Source organism: Gossypium hirsutum, chromosome A06, assembly GCF_007990345.1.
Source record: "Gossypium hirsutum isolate 1008001.06 chromosome A06, Gossypium_hirsutum_v2.1, whole genome shotgun sequence".
NCBI classification, from domain to species: domain Eukaryota; kingdom Viridiplantae; phylum Streptophyta; class Magnoliopsida; order Malvales; family Malvaceae; genus Gossypium; species Gossypium hirsutum.
The window spans coordinates 4,923,651-4,951,115 of NC_053429.1; the positions used below are offsets into that span (position 1 = coordinate 4,923,651).

At 33.0% G+C, this 27,465-nt stretch overlaps 2 protein-coding genes across 2 annotated transcripts; one reads left to right on the forward strand and one right to left on the reverse strand.

Moving 5' to 3' along the window:
- Nucleotides 1-6,699: 6,699 nt before the first annotated feature.
- LOC107962447 (TPR repeat-containing thioredoxin TTL1) lies at nucleotides 6,700-10,070 on the forward strand. Its single transcript, XM_016898843.2, has 6 exons — nucleotides 6,700-7,977; nucleotides 8,059-8,254; nucleotides 8,348-8,520; nucleotides 8,645-8,978; nucleotides 9,059-9,263; nucleotides 9,358-10,070. Exons 1-6 carry the CDS (start codon nucleotides 7,046-7,048, stop codon nucleotides 9,609-9,611), a joined length of 2,094 nt encoding a protein of 697 aa, XP_016754332.2. The 5' UTR covers nucleotides 6,700-7,045; the 3' UTR covers nucleotides 9,612-10,070.
- A 5,418-nt stretch (nucleotides 10,071-15,488) lies between these two features.
- On the reverse strand, nucleotides 15,489-16,977 carry LOC107962446 (uncharacterized). Its single transcript, XM_016898842.2, has one exon. It carries the CDS (start codon nucleotides 16,844-16,846, stop codon nucleotides 15,824-15,826), a length of 1,023 nt encoding a protein of 340 aa, XP_016754331.2. The 5' UTR covers nucleotides 16,847-16,977; the 3' UTR covers nucleotides 15,489-15,823.
- Nucleotides 16,978-27,465: the final 10,488 nt, after the last annotated feature.

A 27,465-nucleotide genomic window follows, 5' to 3' on the forward strand; every position in this document is an offset into this window, starting at 1 on the left:
ATTATCTACATGATACAAATTCGTGTTTAAGGAAAAATTTAAGATGACATGTATGAACGATAGGGGTATATTTAATCATGACTACATTTAGTCAGAAAGATGATGAGCCTTATGAATGCTATGCTTTAGTTATAAATGATTTCATTACTTAAGACTTACTAAGCATCGAAATGCTTACTCTTTTTGCCTTCATTCCCTGTTTTATAGATTTTGTTCGTGAACTATCGGACTCGGGAGATCCAAAGTCGAAGTCGTCCACACTATCTAAACCTTTCGGTGCTCTTGTAAATGAACCTTGATAATGACATGTATAGGATTGACTTTTGATGTTAATTACGTATCTTTTTGGTGATGTATATATGTATAGCCATGCGAAAATGGCTTGTTAAGTTATTATATGCGCTCCACATAATTAATGTGTATGTGTGGATGATAATCGATTAATGTTTTAAATGTTTTGATGTGAATTAAACTTAGGAATGAATTAAGGTACTATTTAAATTGAGAAGATTGCTTTGCATAGTGTATAAACGAAATTCGAATTCGAAGGTATGCTATCGGAAATTACCTGAGTATTGTCAAATGAATTTTCGTACTTATTTGATAATATTCCTTACCCCCTCCGGCGATGGATACGGGTTAGGAGTGTTACAGTTAGCACCACTACAGTCAACAAAATTGGGCTAAGCTCTTGGAGAACTTGTGACAAAGCACGATAGTTGAAGGAGGACTTATGCAACTTATTACATTAATTCTCAGTTGAAAGGTTGATTGGGGCTAGGCCTTTCAGTGATGGGGGTTGTGAGAACTAGAAAGCTCTGATACCATTTTTATTTTGAGAGAGGAGAAAAATTGAAATAGGGAGGTTGCTGCCACAAATGACTCCTACCATGTGAATTTCATAGATGTTATACTTATAGTGATACTATAGAAGATATTACCGATGTTCTTCGAAAATATACTATTTCTATATCAATATGGATGGGACTCATCAAACCTAGCAAACTGAATGAGTTCCTCTAAGGAGAAATTCAAGATTAGGTGCACATTAATTTATCCCTTCCAAAACACTTCGCGGTTGGTAGCTAGGATTGGAGTCTGAAGTTTAGTTTCATTTTCTGGTGTCTTCGGCATCATTATAACGAGGAAGTGTTAACCATGTTGATATCGAAGGCATATGGGACAGAAGCTTAAAACTCCTCCATGAATTTAATGGTAGCGCAAAGACTGGGTATACTGATGGAATAGACAAACTTTTACCACATATGTTGCTTATTAATAGGTCCCCTCTCCAGAAGCTTGGTATAAAATCAACCGGAAGGCACATTTCAAAAAGAATATCAATTGGCCACTGTTGGTAGGGTGATTCGTGACCATATGAGAACCTTGACTCTAGGGCTTTGCCAAGTGCATTGGCAATTACACTATTAGTGAAACAGAAGCTTAGGGTCCTGTGGAAGGTCTCGAATAGACTTGGAGGATTCGTTTACTTTACGTATGGTGATCTTAAAGGTGGTGAATTCGCTTAAGGATCTTGGTCAGGCTAAGCATATGAGTGGTGTAATCCAAGCTATTAGGAGGATGTTGGATCATGATTGGGAGGTGCGGTTAATGCACACTTATAGGGAAGGAAACCAAGTGGCTGATGTAGTTCGTCGACTTGCTGGAACCAGGGTTGGTGAATTGTTGATCTTTACTTTGCCACCTGATGGAATACCGCAAAAGCTTCTTGGTGAATTGGTGAATTGTTGACCTTGTGTAGTGTACAATTCCTAGACTCGTTCCTTAAGCTTTGTACTTCTCCGATAAAAAAACAATTAATTGTACCGTTTAATCAAGGTGGTGCAAAAGCCCCTCATGTACTACGCCTGTGGGGGCAAATCTTTTGTGTGATAAAACCATCAAATTTTTACATGATAAATAAGTTGGGAGAGAGAGTCTACCGAATATCCTCAGGCTTATTATATCATGATTTGAATAGTAGTTTAAGATGCTTGCAACTTAAACTTTGATAATGAAGTGCTGACAGCGTGACAAGGGTATCGAATTTTTCACATGGCAGGCGGTAGTTACCTAACCATATAATGGAACAAATATATATAGAGAAGAACAGGTTCGATGCTTGCCTTTTGGATAAGGTGTGTGTTAGTCAACCACTATTAGGATGGATCCCAGGCCCAAAAAAAATGAAAACTACATAAATAGGATCATCGGTGCATTAAAAACTAAATATAAAGCAAGTGCAATATAGCTTCAATTGTTATCAAGAGATATTCGAGTAAGAAAAAGCCTAATGATTCGATGATATGCGGTGCAGATTACATACATTAATAATCATCAAGCATGGACCATGTGGGCTTTCAACTAAACAATTATTGGAGGATTAACTGCATGCATGTTTTTGTAGTACCAAAGATAATGTTTTTGTGAACTGGATAGAGATGAAAATGTGCATAGAGGGAAGTGAGAAGGCCCGGAATGTCTTGTTGAAGCTGATCCCAATGTGACCCCTCCATGCTTATAGCTGAAGTTTTGGGTATCCTTTAAAAAATCTTTGGATCACGCACCCACATCTTTCTTCTTTACGTAAAACCCCACGTGCAATCCTTTATTTTTTGTTTGTTTAAGCCTTGAGTTTCAAGAGTGAAAAGCTATAGGCTGTGTCATTTCCAAGTTTCATTTCATGTGCCAAAACTTTGAAGAAATCTCCATGTATTATTGGTACTTAGTTTCCACTCATTTTGAGCCTTGCATTCGAAGCCTAACCCCCCAAATATTTACACAGTTTTTCCCTATTTTCTTTTTCCTTTTGAAGATTCCAAGTTCCCAATCGAGATTGAATATTACTTATGGATATTGACAAAAGAAACTTCACACTTCTATTCTCATACAATTTTATTTAGTCATATTCATCATCCATTCAAGTTTAAAAGCTTACTCGATATTTTAAAATTTTTTAATAAAAATATTAAATTTAAAAAATAAATTTGAACAAAAAATATTAGATTCATCTAAATTATGGATTGAGCTTGGATTCCAATATTCAAGGTTCAAACTCGTCCTAACCCATTTGAAATTTTATAATTATATTTTCACTTTTTCACTAGATTATGTAATTTATATTATATGAAAATTAAACATATGCTACTATAATATAAATGTTAAAATTTCAATAAAAGAGATAATCTATAAAATTAGAAAATAGTAAATAAGAAATAACATACATTTTATTAAAAAATAAAAAAGTATGGATGAATCTAAATAGGTTTGAATTTTTTTTTTGTCAAAATTAAAGTATCGACAGTCGGTAGTAGTGATTAATTTCCTCGTCATGGGTGATCTTTGAAGAAGTAAACTGCTAGCCATGAAATGTTTTCCATTCTTATGAGTAGCAATCGAACCCCCGACCACATGATTTAAGAGACGAGGTGAATAACCACCATGTCACACCTTGTGGTTAATAAATCTGAATTAATCATTTATAAATGCGACTAGATTTAAATCAAATTTGATATTTATATTTTAGACTAAACTAAACTTATACAATTACATATAATCAACTTAACCCAAATCTAATCTAATCCATGAAAACTTTTACAAGCTGCCAAGGCAGCTTTAAAATATATTTTCATATCCAAGAAAGCAAAGCTCTAAAATCCTTAAAGATTGACTCAAATTGTCCATTGCTGAACACTTTGTTTAGATTGTAGTATATGTAGCCCTGCAGGTGCCCTCACAATTGGCTGGCATCAACTTTTTCTTTTTCGACCTTTAACATATATGGGGTACTAAACTAATTAATATTTGTTAGAAGATTAATGTATTGAAAACTTGAGTATCCCATAAGATACAAAGAAATGGGGTTAAATTAGAGAGATCCCTTTTTGATCATTTGCTTGAAATAGTCAAAATTCACATGTGCTTTTCTCTTTAGATTGCGCCATAAACAAGGCTTACCTTTGATTGGTCTAAAAGAATAATTTATGAATGAATCCAGTCTTATCTGGCAATTCCATGTCTTCATTATAGACAAGGAAAACATGTGAAATTGGACAAATCCCTCAGCTATTTCAGTAGCTTAATATAGTCTTATCAATTATACACATACCCTCCATTAATCTTGAGTTCATCACACATCATCTTCACTCTATACTTTTCTTCACATCTTTCAAACCTAAGCAGAGGATTGGAAACTGGAAAGTGCTTTTTTATACTTATGTTATAGCTTTTTTTTTCCTTTAATTATGATTTTGCTACTTTTCTATACTTATATGGTTTGACATATCTCTTTATTTTTATAATATCTTTAATTAGTTTAAATTGCTTGTTAAACTGTTAAAATTGAATTGGTGATTTAAGAAAAATAAATTTATGTCAGCATTTTAACTTGAATAATTAGGAATGGCAAAATTTAAAACTTTTTTGATGGATTCTGTTAAAATGGAACAGATATTTTTTAAAGTGGATGTGGGGTAGAGTGAAATTTTTCATTTGAACAGTGGATATGAAGTGGTTATGGTAATTGATTGCCTTAATCCACTGTATAAAACTATCATTTTATTCTTCTATTTATAAACTATTAAAAGGATAAAATTGTAATAATATAATATAGAAAAAATTCATATATTTTATATTTAATTTTATTTTTGAAAATTTATGTTTAAATATTTAATTTCCTTTAAAAAGATTGAAAATATTAAAGATAAGTAACAAAATTCAAATTGAAGCAGAACAAGATGGGGCAAGGACGGATACATTCAACATCCATGAAGGTAATAGTGATTTTCAAGATTATATATCCATAATAAAGTGGGACGGACGGTAGAACGAAGTGTGCCAATTGTGGAGAGATAATGAATTTAACAACATTCGTATCCGTCCTAATTGATGTCTATTCCTGAGAATAATGTTATAAAAATAAAGGATCAAATTGTGCCAAATTAAATCTCAAATTTAAACATAATAAAAGGACCAAAATTAGAATTTGGCCTATTTTCTTATCTTTTATTTCCGTATAAGGCGTAAACTTTGGACCACTTTTTTGAGCTTTTAGCGAGAACAGAAAACATGATTCGAGTGGATTTTGAAAAGCCCTGAGAACTTGTAATATTTTGTGTTTCCATGAAATAAAGCAGGTTGTGAAATTGATTTCAAAATATTTTCAATGCTGTCGGTAGAATAAAACATGTGGCTAATTTAAACCCCTTAAAGGAGGATTTAATGAGTTGAACCAAATAAGTGGGTCATTCCATTTCATCTCAGTCAACACCAAAACCCCATCTCTATTCAATTTCTGACCCTGTTTTCAACTTTTAATAAAAAACCCCAACTGCAACAATCCCCAGCCACACGATTTCATCATACCATTTTATATGGGTGAAAAGATTCTAATATCATATTGGGTGTTTGTCACAAGTTTTGTGTATGTCAATAATAAATGTATTAAGAGCAATCATAGAGGAACTTATGGCCAATTATTTTCTTAAATATTTTGACCCATATAATTGAAGGATGGTAGAATCAAAATATTCAGGCTGCCGTCTCAAGCTGGGGGGTCTAGGAGAAACAGTGTGGAAACCGGCACCGACTGAAACAAATTATGTAGGGTTTAGACCCGGACAAAATCTTTCTCAATCTTTGGGTTGCATTCAATGTTTTTATACATACAAATGTCTGTTTTTGGACAAGAGTTCAATGCTTGAGCCAAACAAGTAGAGTGGCGGCATCCCCTGTCAACAGCTTCTGTTTGTATTATAATGAATACCCATCATTAAGTACCAAAATTTAGGCTCGAATAACTAAACATGTGGCTAGTTTGGTTGGATTTTCAGTCCATTAATACCATGCCAGTTTCATAGCACAGTTGAATTTCCTTATTAATCAAAACAATGCGTTGGAACCAACAGCTATGTTGAACAAACAACAAATAAATGCCTCTTTGGCCGCCGATCAATATATTGTATTTTTCCCCATGTCTTGTTTCGTGCTAAGTTTGAAATACAAATGGGTTTAAGTTTTAAGGTTTGATAGAATAAAATCAAAGAATTAATAAATTAGTGATAAATTATGTTTTAGTCACTTAAATTCAAAAGTTATTTAAGTTATTGGGCTGTTGAAACCGTTGCTATATAGTTTTATCTCTGCTGTAGTTCAGTTTTTTTCATGAAATATATTTAAGCATCATAAATTTGCAAATCAAAATTCAAATAACTTTCTTTTTCAATCTTCAACATTGACTGTCAAATAAACTTAGATCTAAGTTATATTTTTTTACTCGTTGATGGGAATTGATTCATTGTATCGACATCAAATCATCTCTTGAAACATGCTTGTTAAACTTAAAAGAACACTTGATAATCCAATAATTATTTTATAACTTTTTGAAGTTGAATTACTAAAATGTAAATTTACTAATAATTTAATGATGTTAAGTGCAATTTACCCATACATTTAAAAAGGGAAGGGGGGGCTGTTGCTAGGAAATTGGTTGATCATAGCCTCTCTTGTATGGGGCCAATTCAATTGATTGTTTGGAATTCTTCCTTTTATTTTTTTGTCAAATCACAATAATATGCAACAACAGAACAAAAACATTCTTTTTGCATTTAATTTAAATCATGTGGTCATTAGAGATTAAAAAAATCATCAAAGGGTAGAATTCATCCCCATATTTATAAACATTATTTTCAAAAAAAAAAATGGTGTAAACCTCCATCCCCCTTTTCCTCAGTATCCTATAAAGATAAAGTAGGTTTCTTGGAAGCCACTCTAGAGGGTACTAAATTGATGATATAAATACATCTTCTAGGACTAAGCCTGTTACATTGAACGAATCCTTCAAATTCAAGTCATCTTTTATTGTGGCTTCAATTGTTTAATTCTTTGAATTCTTTTGGTTCATATTTTTCTTCTTGTACGTACATAGTGGTTGTGGTTATATTAATATTGCTCTGATTCCCTCTGTTCTGTTGACAAATTCTTTGCCTTTAGACTAATTCAATATATCTTCCATAACAATCATTTTCAACTGGAAAAGTTGGCAAAGATGACAAAATGTTCAATGGAGCAGGAGCTAGGATGTGGTCTAATGGGGGGAGTTTTTCAACGTTGGAGCAACTGGTCGAAAAAATCATCGGTGCCGGCACTGTCCGGAAAAGGGATGAACAAGGTTTCAAAAGAGCCGGTTACTGATAAGTCTAAGAAGCTTTCAAACAATGATGATTCCAGGAGGAGACGTAGTACCAGCACTGTGGAGCCTGTCCTCCCGGATTCATCCAACTTGGCTAAGCCTTTACCGGAACAGGATCAGAAACCGGTAAGGAAGTCCGAGTTGTTGTCACCGCGAAACTCGGTTTCGTATTCTCACCCTGTGAAAGACAGTAGGAGACGTGCAAATACCGGCAGAAGCTCGACGTCGTCCTCGTCTGGCTCAACACATCACTCCAAGGAGCTTGCTAAGGTAACCATTAGTGATCAACAGCAATCAAACAATAGCAAAGCTCTTATTCGAGCAACTTCGAGTAATATAATGCTAGTAGGCCAGTTGGGAAACTTAAGACAGCTTGGAGCTGGGAGTGCTGTAGGGAACAATGGTTCCAATGCAACAATCGAAGCTTTGGATAAACTACCAAGAAAAAACAGCCTTGGTAAACTTGGTGGTTCAGTGATGGGCAATATTATAAGGCAACCTAGTGATGAGTTTAAACAGCTTCACGGTCTAACAGGTAGACTGGATCCTGAAACACTGAAGAACAAGGGAAATGAGGCATACAAGCAAGGAAGGTTTGAAGAGGCATTGGCTTTATACGAACGAGCAATCTCTCTCGATTCTAAACAGGCGACATATCGGTGTAATAAAAGCGCTGCCTTGTTAGGTTTAGGCCGTCTTATGGAGGCTATTGCTGAGTGCAAAGAAGCTATCCAGCTTGATCCTGCTTATTGCAGAGCTCATCACCGTTTGGCAACAATTTATTTCAGGTAGTATTCAATCATAGTGTAAAACTTTATATGATCAACCACAGAAAGGAAAATCTAAAATTGGCATTGCTTGCAATGCAGATTGGGAGAACCAGAACATGCATTATATCATTACAAACATGCCGGAAATCATGCAGACTCTAATCACATATCTGAAGCTCAAACTCTAATCCGTCGTCTCAAAAGATGCTCCGACGCACGAAAATCACACGGATGGAACACTTTACTCAAGGAGACTGAATGTGTTATAACCTCAGGAGTCGATTCTGCACCCGAGGTCTAATTTTTTACAATTTATATACGTCGAGTTTTATCGTATGCTGTATGTAGTTGTTTATGGTCATATGTTGTTCTTTGTGATCTATTCCAGGTCTATGCTTTACAAACAGAGGCCTTGTTGAAGATCAACAAGCATCAACAGGCTTGTATAACTTACAACAAAGGACCAAAATTTGCCATTGAATCTTGTATTAATTTCTTTGGCCTGACTGTTAGTGCTTATCTTTTAATGATCAAAGCACTGGTAAACATGGTTTCTGGCAGGTTAGTCGAAGAACTCTAGATGACTATTTATGTAAAGCATGTGGACTGTCTATTTTATACATATGCATGCACCCAGATTATTGTAGTTCAATAATTAATTGTAGACTTGATGGGATGACAATAGGCTAGATGAGGCTGTATCAGCAGCTCAGCATGCGGCTAGACTCGATCCAGGCAACAAGGAAATAAGCCTAGTGGTAAAGAGGACTAGAGCAGTATCGTCAGCTCGACTGAGCGGTAACTTGCTCTTCAAGGCATCAAAATTTGTAGAGGCTTGCATCGTATATGGTGAAGGACTCGAATACGATTCATACAATCCAGTTTTGCTATGCAACAGAGCAGCTTGCAGATCAAAGTTAGGCCAATTTGAAAAAGCCATTGAAGATTGCACAGCTGCTCTCAATGTTCAACCATCTTATAGCAAGGCAAGGCTAAGGAGAGCTGATTGTAATTCCAAGGTAAATAATTCACACTTCATAATCAAAGGGCCTAATCATGAGCCACATAATTATTCATTATTGTTTCTTCATCTTTTCAGCTTGAAAGATGGGAAACTGCAATCCAAGATTATGAGATGTTGATAAGGGAAACCCCTGGAGATGAGGAGGTGGCTCGAGCTTTGTTCGAGGCTAAGGTCCAACTCAAAAAGCAGCATGGTGAAGACATTGAGGACTTGAAGTTTGGGTCAAATCTAGTTTTGGTCTCTAGCAACGAGCGTTTCAGGCACTTTGTAACCTCAGCTGGTAAGTAGCCATAGCTTCAGGTACTTTGTAACCTCACCTTGTAAGTAGCTCATTGGTAAATCTAATTACATAAATCTTTTTATTCAAATGACAGGGATGACTGTGGTGCTTTTCTGTAACAAAACAAAACACAAGCAAGTAGTGCAAATAATGGAACAAGTGTGCAAGAGATTCCCATCTATCAACTTCCTCAAGGTGGAGATAGAAGATCATCCTTACTTAGCTAAGTCAGAGGCATTAACCTGCATTCCAGCTTTCAAGATATACAAGAATGGATCAAGGGTTAAAGAAGTTCCAGGCAATGACCCTGAATTGCTAGAAAGATCAGTCAAATTGTACAGCAGTTGAGGACAGAATTAAACAACATCATGGAGCAAGTGCAAAGAGAAGATATGCAGGGAGATTTGTCACCTCTTTTTTCACAAAGAAAGAGAGCCAGGTTCAACAAGAGAGAGAAATTTTAATGATGGGGCTAATCCTAATAAAATATGCTAATGGTGGGGCTAATCTTAATCATGTCTGCTCAGTCACTTTACCAGCATTAGACTCATACATGTCTAAAAAGCTGTGAGAAATTTGAGTGGCAACTTGAGATTTAAATATGTAAAAGGGAGATTTTTATTTTTTTATTATTTTATTTTTCTTCTTTTACTGTTTTAAAGGAAAGAAACAAAGAGTTGCGTATATTGCATTTATAAAAATGAAACCAAAAAAGAAAAAATTAGTAAGTGTGAGGATAAAAAAGAAAATTTGGTTTGTTTCTTTTAGCAGAAAGATTGCATAATGGAAAGGTCATGATTAGTGCCAGTATTGGAAATGCCAAAAGAATGTCCAGAAAGGAACTGTATGCTATTATTTTTATTTTCAGTTTTTCTACTATACACAGGTTAACACTTTTCTTTCTCCCTCCCAATTTTTCAGTAATTTTTTATTTTCAGCAAATAGTTTATTTTTATAAAAATTAAAAGAATTTAATCCTTATCAATTTGATATCAATGTGACATTAAAATTTTCAATTATTCGTATATAATTTTAATTTATATGATAATAAATTTAGCACTTTATATTTATACATTCTATGTAAATGTTAACAGAATGTATATATGTTGCAGGTTAAGTCAAATTCCATTAGTCTTATACTATGCTAAGTGGTAAATTTATTTAATATTCTATAATTTGATCATTTTAATTATTATAATTTCTAAATTTTAGTCCATACTCAAATAATAACAATTAAATTCATTAACTAAAAAGAAAATGCCCTTTTGTGAGTATTATATGAAAATAGCAAGGTGACATGGTATTATACATGTAATAAAATGTTTATCGCATAAGATTTTAGAAATAATAGATATTAACAAATTTAATGATTATTGTTTTTGTCAAGATTAAAATTTCAAATTTAAAAAGTATAGGAACTAAAATAACTTCATTAAGGTAATAAATTAAACTCACAACTTATGTAAGGTATAATACCATAATTTGGTCTTTATTTATATAGTTAAAGTTGGTCGCTTGTTGGTCTACAAAGGGTTTGTCATTTTTTTTGTTGGTTTTTTAAGGAACGTCTGCTAACTAATGCGGAGCAATGTAAGAGAGGTCTCTCGGAAGATCCTTCATGCAAGACATGTGGGAGTGTCGATGAATCCTGTCTTCACGTTTTTAGGGATTATTGTCATGCACGAGTGGTGTGGAAGCAAATTATCCCGTCGAGGGTTTTGCCTCAATTCTTGTCCTACCCCTTGATGGATTGGCTTTCGGCTAATCTGAGGAACGAATTCAGCTTAATCTTTTAGGATGTAGATTGGCAGTCCTTATTTGGTATTGTATGCTGGAAGATTTGGAAACAAAAGAATTTTGCAGTTCTTCAAGGTGATCCCTTTTTAATGTTGAAAATGTTATTTAGTCTTCATGGTATTGCACAAGATCTATTAAGCAAAGGCCAAGTAATTTTGGTGGCTCCTCCAGGAATCATATCATGATTCAAGTATGAAATCCACCACCTCTTGGTTCTTTTAAGCTGAATGTTGATGAAGCTCGCATTTTGTCCTCAGGATTGGCTTTTTCGATAGCAGTAACAAGAGACGAGTATGGTAGATGGATGTGAGAGATAGGATGTAACATTGGAAGATGTAGCGTAGAGAAAACAAAACTTTGAGCTATTTATGATATCCTTCGGGTGGCTTGGGATGCTAATTGGGATAGATTTATCGTTGAGACTGATTGTGCTCTAGCCATCAAGGAGATTCATGAAGGCATCAAATGTCAATCGAACAGAAATTTGATTTTAAGAATTCAATAACTATGCAAATGTGATTGACATGTGAAAATTAAGTAGATATCAAAGGATGCAAAATTTGTTCATCATTTTCCGGTGGAATTGATGAAGAAATTACCCATTGGCCCCAAAATGTTTCATGCATCTCCTTCAAGGATTGCGGACCATATACGATTAGATAGATAACTCTTGATGTCTAGTCTTGTCGATACTAATATTATTTTGTAATTGATACTCTTTCATATTTTTGTCACAAAAAAAAAGTTGATCTTATATGAATTTAAGTAGGACTCGAGTTGTTTATCTTAGTTTAAGATTTTTATTATTTAAAGGAGTTTTATATTTAATTATTAGAAATATATTGAAAATAAAACTCCTTAATTATGATTCGTTAGGATAATTTAGTATATTAAATATATATTTATTTAGAATTCAATTATGTAAGACTTGCAAAAACCAATTTTTTAATTAGTTTTTAGGAGGTTGGCCAAGCATTAAAGAATGGAGATTTGAGTTTAATAAACTTTGGCCATTAGCCTTCCTTTCCAAGGTTTAGCCATTTACTTTGTATATTTTCTTGTTATTCATGTTTAAGTACATTTTATCTAGGAATGTGGTAGGACAAAACTATTTAATTATCATTGGAGGCGTCCGATCATCATTATTGCTAATCACAAGTTGATTAAAGATGACGTAAGACCGAACTAACTAATTATCATTGTTACTAGTCTTAAGTTGATTAGAGGTCCCTTCTTAATTTTACATTAAAATTATATTCTTTTGTTGATTTTCTAAATTTAGAGATTTGGAATTTTCTTGGGTCCAAGGTTCCATATCAATTTGTATCAGAGTCAAGATTCAAATGTTACAATCAAGCAGTAGCCAGATTTTAAAGGTTGCAATCGAACAATTGAATGAGATTCGATGACAATATTTTTTCAACAGGAAAAAAAAATGATATGAGTTGAAACGGGACTCTACATATTTATCTTAGCTTAAGATTTTAATTATTTAAATGAGTTTTATATTTAATTATTAGAAATACCTTTAAATTAAACTCATTAATTTTGGTTTATGAGGATATTATCTTACTTAAAAGCTTATTTAGGAGATTAAATATTTATTTAGTGATTCATATTTGTAAAATTGAATTTTTAATTAGTTTTTAGGAGTTTTTAGTTCTTTTAAACTGTAGTATATTATAAGCATATAAGTATTTGGCTTTACCAAGTATTAAAAAAATGGAGATTTTAGTTTAATAAATACGGTCTCGATTTTTTTTTCAAGGTTGAGTGATTCACTTTATTTATTTCTTTTTCTTTACGGGGATGAGTAATTTATATCATTTATCTCCCTATTATCCATGTTTCTAGATACAAATTGTTTCTAGATTCATATCGTTTATCTCTCGATCATATTTACTTTTTTTGACACAATACTTAAAATTACCCCTAGCCCCTCCTTAATCTATAAATAGAAGGATTATATACTTCAGCGCACTTGAACCTACGTAATTCTGCATTAGCAATAATGTCTATGTCAGTCGAACTAAAACACAATCAGCATATTAATTCAAATAACTAAAAACATTAAAAAGTTATATTAATTAATTGATGTGAAATTTTTAAAAAAAAAATTCAAAATTTTCTGTCATTTAAAAAATGAAATTATACTTGTCAAAATAGTTGTTGTTTTTAACTAATTTATTATTAAGAAAAGAACTCACATTAAGGAGTTCGTAGGTCAATTCCAACATGGCTCAGTCGAATTCTAGGCCTGACTAAATGCATCAAGAAAGTTTGAAATGATTATGGCTTATAGGCCACCAAATACAACAGATGTTAGAGCTCAAATTCTAGGCCCAGTTTCGGGTCAATGACTCAAAACTATCTCCCATTCTATTTTTTTTTTAATATTTAGGGCTATTTTAGATAGACGGTACATTCAATTACGGTTAATGTAAAAATAATAATAATGGTGAGATTAGGTATTGTTGTGATATTATAGCGTGAGATATTCAAAAGGGCCATTAAAATATTCTCCTCAATTTTCTTTCAAACTTATTTAAAAATCAAATTTCAAATAAATATTAATAAAAAATTGAATACAATTCAAAAAAAAAAATTCACCCATAATTCAATAGACTTCCACCTTAAGTTTTCATCCTTCAAAATCTCTTTCAACCTTGGGTGAAAATTGTTGCATCCCACCATTTTTATTTATTTATTTTTTATTTAACTTTTATTTATGAATTATTAAAAAAATTAACAACAAGATTAATACAATTTTATCTAAATGTTAAACCGACAATTAATTTGAACTGAACTTACTCGATCCCATGGGGGTTTATTCTCTTCATGATTTAAACCTAATAAATGAAGTTAACAAATATTCAACGACAATGTACAGCACATAATTAAGTCAACAACCAGGTGGTTCATGCATCACTTTCGACATAAATTAGACATCCTTTCTTTCTTCTTGTTCATAAACTAGACAACCCTTATTATTAGGACAACCAATATTCTAATTTCACTCTTTATTTTTAGTTTTCTACATATCCCAGGTAATAAAAAAAATTGCTTTAAGTGTCTCACTCTAATATACACACTTTAACAATAGTGACCCATGATAATGATTATATCATCATCTAAAAAAAATTAAAAATATATTTTTTTTAAATTTAAAAATATATAAATTATAGAGTAAAAAATTTAAAGGTTAAATTATGTTCCAAGTCCCTATGCATTTTGTATATTTGAAATGTTTACTTTCAAGAATTTAGTCTTTATACTTTTCGAATTTAAAAATTCAGGTCTAATTGTTACTCGTTAATTTTTTTTTTATTAAATTCAGTGGTGTGATATTTTGAAATTATTTAAAAAAAATTCATGTGGTAATCTTGTGACAAAGAAATGGCATTAAAAAAATGCTTACACAAATAATAAAAGAAACACTTATTTAAAGTCATCATAGTAATTTTTCTTTTTGAAATTATGTTCTTAAGAAAGTTGGTAAGCATTTTTCAATTGAACATATGTTTATATATATATATATATATATATGAAATGGAGAATGTTATAACATTTGGTTAGGTATAACTTATGGTATGTTAATAAAAATGGTAATGTATCTAAATGCGGATATATAGTAATGTGAATTTGAATGAATCCCAACAACGAATATGGCATCTTATAACTCGAATTTGATGATCGGGTAAAGTAATTGAATGTTACATTAATTATCTTTTAACTTTTTTTCTATTTAAAATATTTAAAATATATTTCAAATTTCTCCAAAGTAAGGAATTTGTCAATTCTAATAAGTACTAATGATAAAAACATGAGATTTTGTAATTAGTAAGTGCAGATGTCCATTTTCCAAGTTTTCTCGACATATACATTATAGGCATGTTTTAAGGTTATATCGAAGATCAATTGAGTATTGCTGCACACTCTGCTGGTTCTTTCATTATTGTCTTGATATCATGCCACTCACGGTGCTATAACATCCCTTGTAGAGATAGAAATTAGCTCAAGCAAATCCATCAAAATTAAAAATAAATAAGAAAAAAAAGTTAAAGCGAGGAAAAATCTAATTTAACATTCTTCTAAGCTAGAAATCAAGGGGATCGGAAAAATATAATTTATCATTCATTGAAAAGAGACAGAGATGACATGAATTTATAATTTTATACAATTATTTTTCATGAGTTAAAGTGATCAAACATCAATAATAGTTAAATCAGTTGGTTAGAATGATAACGAATCTAATTTTGTTAGGTAAAGTTTTAGGTTTGAGTTTTTTCGATAGAAAAAATAATAGTGGATGAGCTTTACTTTGTGTGATTAGACTTAATTGAACTTCAAATTTAATCTAAATTTAATCAAAATCTAATAATTTTATGAAATACTGAAAAGCTTAAGATAAAAATAATACAAGTTAGAGATAGAAATTTATACATTATTAGCACTCTAAGATTGAAAAAAATCAAAAGAAAAATAAAGGTTCAGAATTCAGAGAAGTAAGAACAATTAATGTACAATGGCAGCAAAATCTTTTCCTATGGAAAAGAAGTGGAAAGCTGTACAGATTTCATGATAGAAACTACAAACATTCAAATCATACAATAGAAATGGAAAATATATTATCAATAATCAAAAGGAAAACTATAGGTGGTGATAAGTTCTCCAATTCTCAGTTCCTCCTAGAAAAGAACTCAGATACAAGGAGGAGAAAATGTTCAAAATAAAGCACAGAAAAAGAGAGAGAAAAAAGCCAATCATCTCTTCCAACTTCGACTTCGAGATAATGGATCTTTGAATCCACCAACAACCCATGTCTCTTTGGCTATATCAGAAGAACAAGTTTTGTAGAAACCAAGGTCGTACTTCATCACCACCAAGCTTTGTGTTGTTGTCTTTCTGTTTTCTTCTTCCATTAATGACCTTAAATTCTTTGTTTTCTTCTCATATTTCTTCTTGCATTCTTCTGCTTCATCATCGTTTTGTATGTTTTCTTCATCTTTAACGTTCTCTTTTAACCAACTTTTAGCAGGAGCTGACCTACAGCGCATAAGCAAGAGGGCATTTGGAGGTGGAACTGCAGTTTGATCATCATCATCAACAACGTCAACGTCATGGGACTTCCCCTTTTCTTCTTTTAAAAGTCCGTCATTTTGATTCTCTTGAAGAACCATGAACCATTTCGAGAATACGGTTCTCGATGCCTCCTTGTCATCATCATGGATATGGTTATGGTTTTCTTGAGATTCTTCATCTTCATCATCATCATCTTCGGTAGTGATATCGGATTGAGGGAATGACCTGAAACATCGAAAATCGAAACGGATGCTCCGCAAACAGGTCAAGAACTGCATCACTTCCTTTTTAAAACCAAGGGACTCGATCCAACCGGCTCTCTTCTTGTGACGCCTGCTGTTGTGAATCCTTTCAATCTCTTCCATCACTGATTGCCAGGTTTTGCATGAGGTGGTTTTAGACCTGACTTTGATCTGCCCGGCGCAGGTGACTTTAGGGGAAGACGGTTCCGTGATCTCGGGTCTCATTTGCTTGTTGTTTGCACACAGAAGAGGGCTAGCTAAGCCTACTCCACTACCATTCCTGGTACTTGATCTCTTAATGAGAGGGTGGTGATGATAGCGGTGATTGTGGTGGCGGATGTTGGTTTCCGATGGCCTTGCTGGACTAGAAATGGGCTTAGGCATTAAGGTTAAACGAGATCGAGATGGGAAACATACTAGCAAATCTGCTGAAGGAGCTCCTTTGGTTTTTCTTCCTTTCATGGTGATGGCAGGGCTGTTTTGATTTTGTTTCTCCTTTGTTTCCCTCTTATTCTCTTTGCTCAACTAACTTCAGTTGTTTCTTTTGACATGTTGGACAATGGGCACTTTTCAACTTTTTCCTTCCCTTGTAATTTATTTTGAAAAATAAACACATATATTATACACACAAATGGATTAACTCACATGTCAATCAATTGTTGATACAGTTTAGTAAAAGAAAATATCCTGAATTTTCAATACTCATATATATTTAAAATATTCACTATAAACTATTTAGAATTCAAATTAAATTTAAATTAAATCCATATGTAATAAAAATTAAACGTGAGGTATCCAAATCTTTTTATTAAACCAAGGTGTTATGTGTTTTTTAATGAAAGGTGTTGTGGGGTTAAGATTATGTTTTTAAAATAGAAAGGAGGGAGATGGTGGACAGCTTTATTTACCCTCTTTTAAATATGTATCTCATTTTAATTTCCTATTAACACTTTTTTGCTCTCTTTCAAAATGGGGCCACTTTTTCACAGCTCACAAGTGAGCTTTCTTTTTGGGTCCTTACTTTTACTTTTTTTAATCAACTGATACATAGTAAAACAAATCAAATTAGAAAAAGAGAAGGTTAAAGTCCACAAGCTTTGTTTCATGATCCCATCATCATACCCTCAACTTGTAAGAGCCCATGCCCTTACTTGCCATAGTTGCCTATACAAGTCGATATCTCCAACAACCAACAAAGAATACAATATATAAATAGATTGGTCAATTTTCATATAGTAATATTCTTAGTTTGGATAAAATGCAGCATGTGATTTGGAAAAAAGGAGTAAACATACCGAAAGTTTTTCGAAGGGGGAGGGAAAATTGGGTTGAAAATTTAAAACAAAAAAGGGGAAAAAAAAGTTGAAGGAAGGTATAATGAGGGGGGAGGGGGGGTTAATGCACTTGAGAGCAGGGGGGGAGAAACGAATGGCCCCCTCCATCCACTAACACTTTGCTTTAAGATTAGACTTGATTTGCCTTTGTTTGTGATTTTTATTTTAGACCATGGAAATATAAGTAATCAATCTATTCTTGTTCATTTTATAGTTATCATTATCATCATGAGAGAGAGAGAGAGACCATTGGGGGATAGGAACAATGGAGAGATGCTCTGTTTTGTAGCAAAGTTGTTAATCAGTGTTACAATATTACTTGGTTATTTGGCGAATGTAATTCTTTTCTAGAATGTTTCGACAACCCCAACGTTGGATCTTAAGTTAAAGCTGGATTTAAGATTGTCAGCTTTTAGCTGTCCCTCCTCACTATGCCTTTAAAATTCTGAATCTCATGAGATATTCATAGATGGTAATGGTTTAAAATGGTGTAAAAGAATACAGTGATTAGAACAGATTTTTACAATTTGCGTACCCAAAGCTTCTGAATAAGTGTGGTTGCGTGATCTGCTCGCGGCTCTGTTGTTATTTCCATTTTGGTATGCATAAAGCAAAGCCTATATGCAACTTACGTAGGCCTTGTAGGTCTACAGATAGACTAACGGGTAAAGTGGATTTTTTTTTTTTGCTACTTACAATCTCAATTTAACTTTTGCTTATAGCATTCAAACTCCTTCAACTTTATTTAATATTTTTGTCCTCAATTTTGACTCTTGACATGAAATGGTTTCTTCTATTTCACCATGTCTTGTCCACAAATTCTAGATATTATTTTTATTATATATTATTTTTATAAACTTAAACCAAATATTTATTAAGAAATCTTATTGTTATACCCCTACTCTTCGAACACACTCTTCACACACTTACTCCTCGAAATTATCATTTAGAATAATCTTTTCAAAATAACTCGTTAAGTGCGAATCCATGTGAGGCCCATATGGTAAGTGTTATTTATGATGTCAATTATCACGTCCCATCTGAAATGATTAATAGTATGTCCAATCGCCACCCTAGTTAGGTCTATGGTGGCAGACCACTTTAATAACCTATTCCAAGATCACCAATAGAAAGATGACATGTGGCACCTTAGAATCATAGATAAGTGTACATTAACCCTTAATCTCGTATGTGAAGGGGAGTCTCTCTCTCTCTCTCTCTCTCTCTCTCTCTAAGCTACTCCTTGGGCTCCAACCTCCATATGCGACGACTTTTCACATTGTCATAAGCTAGGTGAACCGCCTAACACCGTCATCATCTTCGATTTCTCTAATCTCACCATCAACAGTTGGTGCAATGAGTGTAAACCACTTCTATTGTCTAACCTTTCAAAATTTTAGATGGCCAACCCAGAGGTCAGAATCCCAATTGGACAAACTCAAGATCATGCCCAAAATACCACCCAGACTCAAACAAATCAAAACTACAGAAATTATTACTATGATCCCTATAACTACTAGCCCAATCCTACCCATATCAACAACAATACTACTAGTATTATCCAACTTGCCAAAACCAAGCCTATACAACCCAAAAACCAGACAACAATTCTCAACAATTGTCACTATTGCAAGAACAATTCAAAACTCTTCAAGAACAGTTCCGAAAATCTCAAGAATCTCAAGAACATAAAAAAAAGGATATTAGCAACAAGAAGAACAAATTCAATGTAAAATGTAAGAGCTTTTGGTTGCTAACAGGCAAGACATAAAAAGATGATGATGATTATGATGACAATGATGATGATGATGATGATGATGATGATGATCTAGAAAGGGTTTCATTTATCCTACAAGAGCAAAATCCCAACCCAAGCTGAGGATCACATAGACAAAAAGATGCAAATATTAAACTAAGGATCAATAGAAATGCACCTCCACGAAAAGACCTAAAGTATATCCCCCAACACATTTCCACCAAAGAAATGGTGTGGAGAAATAAGGTTAAACTCCTTCAAAAGTAGATACAAGACTTGTGGACAACACATCTTATATACACAGAGTGGACCCTTGAAGCCAATAACCCTTTGGCCCCACATACCACCACCACCACAAGGTATCCAATAAACTTTAAAATCCCATAAATAAAGTTTGATGGGAAAAAAAGACCACAAGAATCACCTGGCTCAATTCAAGAGCTACATGGAAATATTAGGGGCTTCGAACGAATTAAATTGCAAGACTTTTCCATTAACTCTCCAAGGTTATGCCATAAACTGGTATAATTCATTATAACCAAGATTCATTAATAGCTTTGACGAGCTCGACAAAATCTTTGTGGGTCATTTCCTTGCCAACAAGACAATTCTTAAATCAAAACAAAGCCTACTAGCACTAAGATAACGACAATCGGAACCCCTCACTGATTTCACCAAGAGGTTCAATCTAGCTACCTTAGAAATAAGATGCCTTACTTATCATACACGAGTTTCCTTAGGGACCCAGATTTAAAGAAGCTTTGGTAGTTGATTGAGCAAAGTAGAAGAATGGACTCTAATGAGAATTTTTGGAAAGTCTTATGTTTGTTAGGCAAATAATTAGATTTCAATTTCGATTTTGTTAGGATGGATCGACTAGTCCTAAAGTGAGAGACATAATAATTACTGATAATTGGCTAAAAGAGATTGGGAGACCGTATATGGGAGTTGTATATATAGGTGAAAAGTGGACAATCTAAATGAATGAAATTTTTTTCTCAATTTTGTCTACCAAAACTTTCCTTTTACTTATGTTGTCTCATTGGTTGTTTCGAAAAAGATGAGAACTCAGGAAAGTTTTGCATAGAACTGATGACGTAAGAAGTAAAGTCTGGAAGTACAGGAATTAAGAAAATTGGTAAGCTTTTTAACTTTTATGTGCTCAAGATCTTAAGAAAAGAATGAGGGATAGAACTCCTAATAAGTTTCTGTAAAGTTGGGTTATGGGTTTAAGGTTGAATACCTTCGAAGTAATTGATATATGACTATCATGCTTAGCTGTCAAGATAAAGGAGGCTCTAGCGGTTGGACAAGCTAAGCTGATTAGGAATAATAAAGCAATGTGAGTTTTTATGCTCCATCTCTGAGTATTTGATAATATCAAACTGCTAATTAATATGTGTTTATGTTTGTTCTGTGTTGTCTAAATCGTAGTTGTATATGAACATAGTGACTGAGTAGACTTAAATGTACATATACTGGATGTTTAATTAGTTATGATTGAAGTATTAGAGTAAACTTAAATGTACATATACTGGATGTTTAATTAGTTATGACTGAAGTATTAATGGATGGCGTACTGCACACTAATGGTAAATACAATTATATATGCGAATTGCTTATAATATATACGATATGCAGGGTACGAAGGGAAGTACCATGATGGGGTAGTTGAAGATAGGAATAATTGGCCAAAAAAAGGAATGGGCAGGCTGAAATGGAGATTTAAAGAAGATGAGGTGGCATCACGAAATGGTATTGATTGGCTTACTAAAGTGACATTGTGACGACAGTCTATCAACCCTATGGAGCGACATTGCGACGATGATTTATATGTCTTACGGGGCAACACCTTGAAAGAAGTATAATGTGTAAGACCACAGCTCAGCTTTGGCAACATATAAAGTCCACCAAAATATTAAATATGGGGTATAATATATAAAACCATAACTTAGCTATGGCAACATGTGAAGTCCGTCAGGACATTAAACATGAAGTATACTATGTAGGACCATAGCTGGGCTATGGTGCCAGATAGAGTTTCCTGGAATAATGAACCAGACGAGGAAAGAAAGAGGAATTATTATAAGACATACGAAGAGTAGTATAGTTGGATGATTACGGCACATCTGAGAACGCAGGTAAGCGGGAAGGTAAGAAAATCTGCCAAACTATAAAGAGAATAGTTGAAAGAAATATCCAAGAATGCGAGTAAGCTTACTAATATGGGAACTTGCCAAGTTGGGCAGAAAAAGGAATTGAGCTTGAATGTGTGTAACACCCCTTACCCGTACCTGAGATCAGGATAGGGTGCGAGGCATTACCGAGCATATACAGAGACATTTCGAGAAATACGACTATAAAATTTTGTTTCACATTCAAACCAATCAAATAATATCATACTATCCCTATTTTGGGCCTACTAGGCCCAATTCATGCATTAAAAACGATCCGGGACTAAGCCGAGAACTTAAGAAAAGTCATAGAAAAATTTCATGTTTAGGCCTTATACGCTCGTGTGGAGGCTTAGTACACGCCCGTGTGCTAAGGACACGCTCGTGTCCCGTGCCCATGGAGCTCTCTCTCCATTTGGTCATGAACAAGTTAGGGTCACACTATAATACCCCGAAAATTTCTATAGTAATATATTATCCTTGATATAGAAAAATAAGGAAATAAGTGATAAAAAGGGAAGTTTTGAGTTATGACAACATTGGGAAGTAAATTATGATATCTTGATTCAGGAAATGACTAAATTGTAAAAGTGTAAAAAGTTTTGTTGTACAAAAGTAAATGCTCAAAACTTGAGGGGTTAAAGTGTAAATATGAAAAATTTTAAGGACCAATAGTGCAAATATTTTAAAGGTGGAATGATTTAGAAACTAAGGAAAATGGATGAATTAGGACCAAATTGAATAAGTGAAGAATTATGAAGGACTAAATTATAATTTTATCAAATTAAATGATGACTCAAGGATGGAATTTTAAAAGATAATCAAGGGTAATATGGTCAATTAGAAGAAGAGAGAAATCTAGAGACAATGATGATGTTGGAGATATTTTAGATAAATTAAATAAATAAATATTAGTTTATTAATATTTTAAATTGATTTTTAAATGATATTTTATTATTTTATTATTATTTTATTTAATATATATATGTAAGGAAAGAAAGAGGAGGATGAACATTTTTCCCATGCACTAACTTGAGAGAAAGAGAGAAAGAAAGAAAGTTTTGCTTTCTTTACAATTTGGTCTTTCTATAAAAAATTCACCATTTTCACCCAAAAATCAAAAGAATTTCCATAGCTACCAAGAGAGAAAAATGTTAAGTAGACTACGGGAAGTTAGAATATCAAGTTAGATTCAAGAAATGGAAGCTGAAGGAGAGAGAAAATCAAGATGAAGATTGAAATCAATAAAACAAGGTAAGAAAATCATGATTTCAATATATTTTTAAGTTTGATATTAATGAAAAAGCATGGAATTGATGTTAATGTAGAGTTTTATTATATATGGACCTATGTTCTTGATATGTTAGTGAAGAGAAAATAAGAGAAAGTAATGAGAAATATTGTAGAGAAAGAAAATAAGGGTGTTATAAACATGGTAAATAAACATCTTGCACTAAAATAGTTTTGGACAGCAGCATTAGGCTAACTTTGAAAAATCACCATAAATTGTGAAAATCGAATTAGAGGATGAAAAAAATATTGAATTAAATCTTATTCAGTCTATTTTATTATAAAAGAAATCGTGTAAGAAATGGAATTGTGAATTATGATATATAATAAAATTTATGAGACAAGGTTAGAATGATTTTGGGTTCCCCTATTCTGACTTTGGAAAATCATCAAAAATTGAAGAAAAATAATTATGGGATTAAATTTATATTTTTAGAATCCTTAATAAGTCTATTTTCAAGATAAATAAGCAGTAACATCATATAAATCTTGTACAAGGAGATAATTAATTCTTAGCGAAGAAGGTCCAGAATTGTCAGACAGCAGAACAGGGGTAACTTTAAAGAATAAATTGTACTTATTGGCTAAACCAAAAATTCTAAAAATTTTATGGTAGGAATATATGTGAGTCTAGTTTTAGGGAAAATTAATGGATCTTAATTTGGAGTCTGTATCTTAAGATAAAAATAATTTAGTGACTATGACAAGCTTTGAATATACATATAAGTAAATAGTGAAATTATAGATAATGTTACTTATAAGCATGTTATATACGTTAAGGATGTGGAATGGAAAGGAGGGGGACGAAAATATATATGAATATTCAGCTAGTATGGTTAATTTGCATGTTTTAAGCTCAAGAACTAAATTGAATAAAAGTAAAACTTTAGGGGGTAATTTTGTAAAAATGTCAAAAATGGCCAAATTGAAGGGAATGAATTATTTTAGTATTAAATTAATAAATTAAATGAGATTTTTAATTTAAGATCGGGTGAAAGTTGAGAAAATGATAAATTACCAAAATAACCCTAAATATTGGTGTTTCTACAATTTAGTCAGGTAGATTCGTATAACTTGAATGAGCATTTAAATATGTCAATTTAAATATTGTTTTGTATTTTATATGATATTTAAATTGAATATATGAAATGTATGGATGTTGAAATGATAGAAATAATACATGTTCTGAAACTACTTGAAAGGGATAAATTTTGTTTGAATATTGGGTTCCGGATGGATATAGGTGATTTCCCAAATGAAAGAGTTCCTGCATGTGTTGCAGAAATAGATAACCTGGACTGTTAATCTGACAAAAGCCTTCTCGATAATATAAAGTGGATAAGATTCGCTCCTGATTCACTATGGTAATTTAAAGTGAATAGGATTTATTCCTGATTCACTATGGTAACTTAAGGCGGATAGGATTTGACCTGAAAAGGTAATCCTGATTCGCTACAGTTACATAATATATGATTCATTATGGTAACCTAAGGTGGATAGGATTTGACCTGAAAAGGGTAATCTTGATTCGTTACGGTTACACGATATATGATTTCTTATGATAACTTAAGGTGGATAGGATTTGACCTGAAAAGGTAATCCTGATTCACTACAGTTACATGAGATATGACTCAAGAGAGTGCTTGATGATTAAACATCCTAAGGGTTATTTCTGAATATGAATTGATGGAATATGGAAATGTACGCTTTGAGTGTACTGTTGAAAAATCCATCGGAACTCCAATGATTCAACGGATAGAATATTTGATATGATACGAGAATTATAATATGAAAAGGATGTTACATGAAACATGAAAATGAATACTAAATGATATAAATTAATTGAAATTATTTTGAAAATTTCGGTAATGCCTCTTATCCTATACCGGTCTCGAGTACGGGTATGGGGTGTTACACACATGGCCAAGACACACGCCTGTGTGCTTAAGCCGTGTGTCACACACGGCCTAGACACACGCCCGTGTATCTATCCGTATGGACAATTTCAAAGTTATTTTCCAAGCCAATTGTCACCCTTAATTACCTACACACACTTATAGCAATTGACATGGCATAATTGAGTAATTATATATCCACAATCAAGACACAAGCATGGCATTCTCACAACAACACATAACATATTACCAACCATGCATGCCAAACAAGCATATGCACATCACTAACATCAGTCATAACATAAATAGCTAGATTTATAAGTCAAAATTATTAGCTCGCTATAGACCAATATATTTGGCCAAATTATAATAACACATGTTATAAAACTAAGTCCCTATACATGCCACTCACTTGATAATTCTAGTATATGTGTTTATACTCTTAAGGTGTTGGCTTGATAGTGTGATGCTGTCTCCGATGATTTCCAACCCCGAGCTAACCTGACAACACTATGCTATCTCTTAGCACAACCACTCATCCAAACAAGACAATCATATGCATCATACTAGTATCAACTAAGCATAGATGAGTTTATCATGCCGTTTTTCTTTATATCACTATGTATGTCATTACCGCTGAATTATTGAATTTCTGATAAACCTTTCCTTTTCCAGTTGTACACTCGAAGTGTACGTTTCTTTCCGAGTGGTACACATAAAGTATACCTTTCCTTTTCAAATGGTATACAAAAAGTATACACTTGAGGTGTACGTTTCTTTCCGAGTGGTACATATAAAGTATACCTTTCCTTTTCAAATGGTATACACAAAGTATACCTAACCTTTCCAAGTGTACACACAAAGTGTACATCACCTTTTCCAATGAATACACAAAGTATACCTTTCCTTTTCAAATGGTATACACAAAGTATACCTTTCCTTTTCACATTCGATAGCCGAAGCTATCCCTTTTCACATTCGATAGCTGAAGCTATCCCTTTTCACATTCGATAGCCGAAGCTATCCATTTTTACATTCGATAGCTGAAGCTATCCCTTTTCACATTCGATAGCCGAAGCTATCCATTTTTACATTCGATAGCCGAAGCTATCCCTTTTCACATTCGATAGCCGAAGCTATCCCTTTTCATATTCGATAGCCGAAGCTATCCCTTTTCACATTGTACACACAATGTGTACATTTCCTTTTCATAATGAGATCAAAATATTATCCTTTCGGGACAACCTTTCTGCAACACATGCAGGACCTCATTTACACGGTAACCAATCATTTCATTTGAAATATCATATTTCACTAAATTTCTCGAATACGAGAATGGCAAAATTACCATTTTAGTCCAAACTTGTACTCTCCCAATTTAAGCCCGAATCTCGATTTCCTTGATCTACCATTTCAAATATAGTCTATTTAGGACTCACATTATTCAAATTGACCCAAAAATCATATTTTGGAAAAATTGCATTTTTGCCCCTAAACTTTGTCAAAATTACACTTTTGCCCCTAGGCTTGTAAAATGATTTTTATTCAATTTTCCCATTCTATAGGCCTAGCCGAACCATTTTCACAACTATAGAAACTTCAATTCGTATCATAACACCCTTTTATACCATTTTTACAACTTTTACAAAATGATCCTTTCGAACGTTTTCACCGAAAATCACTTAGTAAAAGTCATTTATTTAACACCCAACATTTATTTCCTACCATTAAACATTAAAATACATGAATTTCATACATGGGTAAATTTTTAAACATGAACCCTAGCTCAAATAAAAGGTAGAAATGAGTAGTTCATGTTACGAGGATTTAAAAAATGCATAGAACATTAAAAACAGGGTTCGGAAGCACTTACTATCAAGCTTGAAAGCTTGGAAACCCTAGCCATGGAGTCTCCCTTGGTACACACGGCCATGAGTTGAATATGGACACATTTTTGGCTTTTAATTTGCCTTTTAGTTCATTTTACCCCTAAATGACCAAAATGCCCTTTTTTACTATTCTTTCAAAATTTACCCAATCAAGGCCATTTTTGTCCAAATTTTTAGAGTCAAATTGCTCTTTAAGGACCTATAATTAATAATTCAATTCAATTTCATACTCAAAGCTTCTAGCATTCAAGTTTTACAAATTATTCAATTTGGTCCTTAAAATCAAATTAAACACTTTTCACATAGAATTTCTTCATGAAATTCTCACACAATCATATAAACATGTCATGGACCTTATAACAATCATAAAATAATAATTTCTATATCAGATGTACGGTCTCGAAACCAATGTTCCGACTATGCCTTAATTCGAGATATTACAATGTGGGTTTATCGAGGCAGATGAAATACAAGGGGTATCCTATTTTGGGTAAGGGGTATCCATCATTATTAATTCACCAGTGGTTAGCGAGTAATAGAACATTGAGTATAATAAATAGGTCAACAAGGTAGATTCTAAGCTAAAGGGTAGGAACAGTAATTTTGCCAATGATTTGCTAAAAAATGGGTGTTAGAATAAGACTATGTGGGTTTACCAAAGGTGGAGACCGCTAGGAATTTTTGGGCAAAAATAGTCCGCAAGGGACAGTCAATAACTTGGAGCATCGTAAAAAGGTCGGATT